Source organism: Priapulus caudatus, unplaced genomic scaffold (assembly GCF_000485595.1).
Source record: "Priapulus caudatus unplaced genomic scaffold, Priapulus_caudatus-5.0.1 Scaffold187, whole genome shotgun sequence".
Lineage (NCBI taxonomy): Eukaryota > Metazoa > Priapulida > Priapulimorpha > Priapulimorphida > Priapulidae > Priapulus > Priapulus caudatus.
Genome location: NW_014577248.1, coordinates 295,184 through 302,320, shown reverse-complemented (window position 1 = coordinate 302,320; position 7,137 = coordinate 295,184). Strand labels below are relative to the sequence as shown.

The following is a 7,137-nucleotide window of genomic DNA, read 5'->3' as shown; positions in this document are numbered from 1 at the left end:
TATCATCAGATCTGCGGGCGACAAGAGAGCATGCGCGCGCGACATTAGACGTGAAGACGTGTAGCTCATACATACGTAATTAATTTAAAACATCCGGGCGTAAATCCTCATTTTGACATAACTGCTATTTTAGTAGTTACTATTTTAGCATTAGACGCAAAGATGTGTAGATTTGAAATACGTAATGAATTAAAACATCCTGGCGTAAATCCTGATTTTAACGCTATCCTACAGGCCTGTAGAGGAATAGTCTTTGCAGTGAAATGGATTCCAAGGTTGGAGTTCCATAGGCCCTGAGATCTGTATGCCCAGTGCCCAAGAAATCTCTGTTATTTACAGCTTTCTGATGCATTTTGGGTGGTATATAGAGGGATTGTTTCAAATAATAACAAGAACTATCCATAATATAGAATATCCAAATAACCCTTTTTGTGAAGAATGGGGTAGGACCTGGTAGGAAGAGGGGGAAGTAGTCTACTACACTATTATATAGCAGAAAAGTCCTGCTTACCACTTGATTCCCTGACCAAAGCTTCCTTTAAGTTCGGTGCAAACAGAATGCGGCAAAACTTCGCACTTGTACCTATGAAATAGACACGGGAGTTCTAGAATATATATCATATTGAAAATACGATATTATATATATCCTTAGAAAAAGAGAGATGGCCTATTTTAGAGAGCACACTGGCTATTTAATTAAAAATTAAGATAATGAAAATCAAACGTTAGGATGCATGTATGAACTGAATGAAAGGCAAACAAAAGCAAATCTCCAAGCAAAAAACAGACACCTCTAAAATATAAAATAAACAGAAAATAAATCAATAAAAATAAAAATTAATCAACGGGGACATCACGTGATTAGACAGCAAACAGAATCACCATGAGCCATATATATATATTACTTATACTATATATATATATATATATATGCAGTACACAATGATATCTATTATCCGAAATTCTGAAAACCGAAAGTTTTTCGTGGAAGTAGTCTGCACACCAAAGCTCACGTTTGGTGCCAAAGGTTCACTGCAGAAATATATGTGTTTGGCATAACTCATACATATTATACTGCACTGGTACAGCACTTGGCCTCTTGAAAACTTGGCTGGTTGCAGGATATACGGTATGTATATCTGTACCGTACTATCATTCCGAAATCTGAAAAATTCCGAATTCCAAAACGTGTCTGGTCCCAAGGGTTTCAGATAATAGATTGTGTACTGTGTATATATATAATATATAAAGAGTGTTATATATATATAATATATATCGATATAATATTACCGGACTGACTGACGAGGCTACGGCAGTAGGACAGCACGTTGGCCGCCACCTGCAGCACTGACAACCTCATCATGGCCTTAACGTCTCCGCGCCCCGGCCCGCCGCCGCCGCCGCCGCGTCCCTCCCGCTCCTGCAGCTCCTCAATGCTGTTGATGTGACTGCGCAGCGACTCGGTCATGCTGTAGCGCGAAAGCAGCGCCAGCATCTGTCTCTGGATGCGAGACACGTGGCTTTGCGCCTCGAACGCGCTCCGATCCGCCGCCATCGCTGCCTCGTCGTCCGGATCTATGGGAAGACAACACGCACGCTGGGACGATGTGCTGGTGACGTATGTGCGAGGCGAGTTTAATAAATCAGTACTCGTTAAGACGTTGTGTAGAAATATATATCCGGATCTACGGGAAGGTAACGTGATGTGTGTGTAAGCCGAATGAAGAACAAACATAAATATGGAATAGAACGAATTGAACAAATAGCAATACGAGTTCCAAGAAAAAAAACTGACAGCTCTAAAATGAAAAATAAAATAAATAAATAAATAAAACACCTAACCAATTTACTTTTAAACAACAATTTTTATGTGAGACCTTTAAATTATTAATGCTACGACTAATGACACTTTCACTGACGAAATGGCAGAGCACAAGATCATGGTTACCTTCAACAGCAGAGCGCGCCACCACTGCGGTGACAAGTGCCAGTTCTTGCAGCGAGGCAAGGTCAAGCGAGGTCGGCGCGTCGCGTAGCACGCTGCTCACCATCTCACTGTGTGCCACGAGAAATCCCAACACCTACACAAAAACAATTCACTGTCAAGAGCCATAAAATATACACGCTTACACATATGCAACACGTTCAACTGAATACTCCACTCGTGCCACAAAAAGTTTGAAGAGACAAATAACGAAATGTTTTCGAGTTATTAGTTGTATTAGAGTATCAGTAACTTAGTTGTTAAATTTTATGAATAATAACAAATATGTTATATAGCTATTAACTCCACCCGCAAGTGGAGAAGTTTCAGAAAGGTTTCAGAATGCAATCGCCATTCCCAAGTCTAGATTAAGGACGGGACTTGCTGTTCAGCTTGCAACTCTATCCCATAAAATGCACAAGCTACGCAAATGCACCAAGAAGAATGCAAACTGCAAATTGCACTGATGGAAAAGGTTGGGTTAGAATACCTCATTAGCTGCCTGCTTGTTGCGTGATCCTAGAGACATGAGAATCGCCAGACAGAGTTTGAGTGCTGGCTGCAGAATCTGTCTGTATCTGTCCATCACGGTGGGCAGAAAAGATTCATACTGCAATCCTCCAATTTGTGTTCGTGGCAGACTAGAACACAGTACGTAAAAACATGTAAGCATATAGGTGTTCATGCACTTATGTACACATATGTATCTGTACATTTACAGGTAACTCTTGACTCACACCAAGTCTGTATTTTGATTAGGTATGCTAGAATAATTTACCTGTATTCTTGCTGTGGCCGCATGCTGAATACTGTGCATTCGGCCAGCCTTCCCATGATTCCACACTGTAGCAACATCTGAGCGCCAGACGGACTCTGGGCGATTCTTGTTAGTAATCCCTACAAAAACGAAAACAGGATGCAGTCAGGACCGACAATACCACCTAAAGGCGATCAACTCAATTTTCCATTCACTTTACTACTTTTTCCATCACTTCAGTTTAGTCATCATGAAATAAGTTACAATTATTTAGATGCAGTACGTTTGTCATGTAACATTATGGTAGAATACCCACAGCTCTTTTCAAACCTTCTGCCTTCTAAAATTCTTCACATCGCAGCCGACCACTGCATCACATCATATTGTGAGAACCTACCATCTTGGACTCGTACAGGTAGAGCGCACGCAGCGGCTCCGGCACTGGACTCAGTGACTCCTGAAGCTTGCCGTTGTCCTGCAGGAGGGAATCTACGTAGTGTCTCAGATATCCCTTCTTACCGAGGAAGGCCATCCAGTGGTCAGCCTTGTCCGTAGCGATAACAGCGTCCAGCGTAGCAAATGCTAGCATCTGTGCGTAGCAGCAAATATAAGTAAACAATGCAACGTGCGTGCTACCTGTATGTATTTCGTCTATGTATGTCACATTCTATGTATTATACGTAGCAGCAAGTTTAGACAAAACAATTAATGAGTCTAATTAGATTATCTTGCCAACGTTAATGATTAATGAACGATTAATGAAGGTTAATTACCTTGCCAACGTCGTGCCCATCACACGAATCTCTGCTCACCACCTCCATCAGGCCCTCCCCGTAAGACAGGATGACGCCCACGTTATCACTGGCGAGGTTCTCTACCTCCGTCTGGTTCCTGCGTCGAGGTCTCACCTCCATCTTTAATCCTGCCATGAGGGGGTAACACAACACGTCAGTACGTCAAACATTGTGTTAGCGCACTAACAACGAATGCAAGACAGTCGTTTCGACCAGACAATGAAACATTGTGTTAGCGCACTAACAACGAATGCAAGACAGTCGTTTCGACCAGACAATGAAACATTGTGTTAGCGCACTAACAACGAATGCAAGACAGTCGTTTCGACCAGACAATGAAACATTGTGTTAGCGCACTAACAACGAATGCAAGACAGTCGTTTCGACCAGACAATGAAACATTGTGTTAGCGCACTAACAACGAATGCAAGACAGTCGTTTCGACCAGACAATGAAACATTGTGTTAGCGCACTAACAACGAATGCAAGACAGTCGTTTCGACCAGACAATGAAACATTGTGTTAGCGCACTAACAACGAATGCAAGACAGTCGTTTCGACCAGACAATGAAACGATTAAAGGCTGTGATTTGAGGTAGGAATCGAGTATTTGTATATTAATTGTAATCTATTTGTATTTTAATTGTTATCTAATCATTATTGTTTCCTCATGCCTTTATTTGCTTTAATTTGTTGCACGTGTTACGGCAGGTGGTAGCGCGATCGCTCAGTGCTCAGAGTTTGCGATGTAAACATAGTTCATAATATCCTAACGAAATTTTTACTCTTAAGAATTAAGAAGTAATGTTTCTCAGATTACATGCATGCATCTTACATGATCGATTCTCAGCAAATATTTGAGTGTTGCAATTAAGCTAAATGATATTTTTCCTGATGTAGCGACTTTAAATAAATAATCTATTAAATCTTGGATTGGGGAGCTGAAACTGACAATAGAATTTTCTAGCAATCTCTCACCTGAGCCCTCGAAAATGGGCACCTCTGTTACCCGATGAGCAATTCGAAGATAGCTCAGTAGGGCGCCATAGAGATTAGCTCGCACTCGCTGATAAACGCCACCTGTAGGCAAGAATAGACAACAACGTAACCTATAACTCATTTTAATATAATTCCTTAATTAGATAACTGATTTTAATAGCAAACTCAAAAACGCAGGTAATTTAGATTAATGCAAATAATGTAGTTGCCATTAACAATGGCTAATAGTGAATGCAGTTAATGATATTAACACTGCTATAAATATATTCACATAAATTTTGGTTAATATTACAGATGCAGCAATGAAGGTAATTCCGATCGTAAATAAAGTAAAGATGAAAAATACGAGATCGAAACATAGGAAATGCATTGACTCCTACTATTCCCTGAATGTACAAAAAACTAACCTGTCGCACGGACAGTTTCCCACTCCCTCCACTCACCCGTCTTTAGAATGCTGTCAATCAACCCCTTTAACACAACCTGCAACGTTGCTCCGTGTTGCGCTAACAGACCACTAGATGGCGTCGCGGTCTGCTGCGAGCCGGACGAATCGTCGAGCACCGAAACGTACTGGGAGGAGTCGATGACGGTGACGTCTTCCGCCTGTGTGGCGAGGAACGAATGGCGGAGATTTGCTAGCAGGATCAGGATGACCCCAGCCGCTGGAGAGGTCAGCTCCGTTACCGATTCATCGTCCAGCACCTGCAACCACAAATAATATAGTCAACAATATAATAATAATAATACTACTACTACAACTAATATTATTAATAATAACAATATTAATAACTGCAATAATAATAAACAAGTGCCGCAGAGCGACAGGGCTCATCTGGTGTCTGGTGTTCTGCTGATAAATTCATTTGTGCATTGCAGAATCACTCGTTACCTTGGTGATGACCGTGCGTTGACCTATGGCGGCGGATCCCTGTATCTGGTTGAGTTCGTCCTGGAGTATGTGGTGAAGACGCTTCACGTCGCAATACTTCACTCCCTTCAGACTCCTCTGCTCACATGACGCTATAACCTGAGTCACCACGCGAAGCCATCGTCAACACGGTTAGGTTAAGAAATCCTCGTAATAAACGTAATATTAGCATAAAAAGTATAGGTAGTCAGTTGGGACAAATAATAGTTCCCACCGACTTAATAATCATATAACGTTACGACGCGAAATCGTCGTCAACACAGTTGAGAAATCCTCGTAATAATCATAATATATAAAAAGTATAGGTAGTCAGGTTTGCGAGCTCACGCTTAATTATATTGGACAAATTAATAAGACAAATAAAGGTTCACACGACGTTATAACATACATCACTACAGGAAATCGTCGTCAACACAGTTGAGAAATCATCGTAATAATCATAATAATAACTTAATAAGCATCATGGATTGTCAGGTTTGCGAGCTCATGCCTAATTAATAAACACATAATAAATCCTCGTAAATAATCATAATAATAATGTAATAGGCATCATGGGTTGTCAGGTTTGCGAGCTCATGCCTAAATTAATAAACACATAAATAAACATAATAAATCCAGGTAATAGACATAATAATAACGTAATAGACATCATGGGTTGTCAGGTTTGCGAGCTCATGCCTAATTAATGGACGCTTGCCCTGGTGCTAGGTTTGGTTATAGTTTGTGGCTATTATACATGGCTATTTGGATCATAGCTATGTTACCTAACATGCCTAATGAGGAATATTCACGAAAATATATAAATAAATAAATAAATAAATAAATATATATATATATATATCACTCACATTACAACTGTGATTACCTGTTCAATGATTTGCTGGTCAAAGTACTCAAGTCGCAGAGGATCTAGGGTATTTCTGCTTGAAAGAGATGGAATCCAAAATCGACAATATCTTCCTCTTCAACTGATCGCCTGAAATATGAAAATGTAAGTTTTTTTTTAAATGTGCATACAAGTGCTTTGCATGTAATATGAGAACTAACAGAAGCATGCCTATTTAGCAGTAAGTTGTTTAGCTGATGTCCGGATCAGATCAGTATGAAATTAATATCATAAAATAAATAAAATGCTTCACTAGAGCATTGATAAGCAGTTAATATGTGGGTGCAATAAACCATATATTTCTTCACCAGCAACATTGTTGTAATGGTATAATAAAAGTTTCTAAAACCCTACCTCGAATATGAAGTAACCTTAAAGGCTCACAATGCGCCCATCATACACTATAATTCTGGCCAGTACTAGATAGCAAATACTTTGTGTCATGCATGAATTCATCTACCTTAGGCAAAAATAAACTGCTAGTTCCAGTCCCATTCTCGACTGGCAGGCGTTGTCTTTTATAAAAGGTATTTTGAAAATACTCCAATGTTTGAAATTCTCCGATGTTGTTGACAGTTTTCCCCATCCCTCAAGCAACCATGCAGGCGGTGCTGCGGTACAGCGGGTACGGGCCGCAGCAAAAGATAAAAAACATGGTGACGGTCAAGCGTCACCAACTTCGAGGCTACCCTTGGTTTGCAAAACAGTCGGGTTGCTTGGCCAGAAATGCCAGTTTCTCAACCTCTTTCTTGTGGTTTTAAGCCAACGCCGGCAGTGAGATGGAGC

General features: G+C 40.5%; 1 protein-coding gene across 1 annotated transcript in view; it reads right to left on the bottom strand.

Annotated features, from left to right (window-relative positions):
- Positions 1 to 485: 485 nt before the first annotated feature.
- LOC106806950 (nuclear pore complex protein Nup205-like) overlaps positions 486 to 7,137 on the bottom strand; it is a 31,128-nt gene continuing 24,476 nt past the window's right edge. The window contains 12 exon segments of the mRNA XM_014809137.1: positions 486 to 583; positions 1,291 to 1,575; positions 1,949 to 2,081; positions 2,475 to 2,625; positions 2,763 to 2,881; positions 3,139 to 3,330; positions 3,515 to 3,663; positions 4,514 to 4,615; positions 4,978 to 5,239; positions 5,427 to 5,564; positions 6,331 to 6,375; positions 6,377 to 6,441. Coding sequence (XP_014664623.1) covers positions 486 to 583; positions 1,291 to 1,575; positions 1,949 to 2,081; positions 2,475 to 2,625; positions 2,763 to 2,881; positions 3,139 to 3,330; positions 3,515 to 3,663; positions 4,514 to 4,615; positions 4,978 to 5,239; positions 5,427 to 5,564; positions 6,331 to 6,375; positions 6,377 to 6,441 — 1,739 coding nt within the window.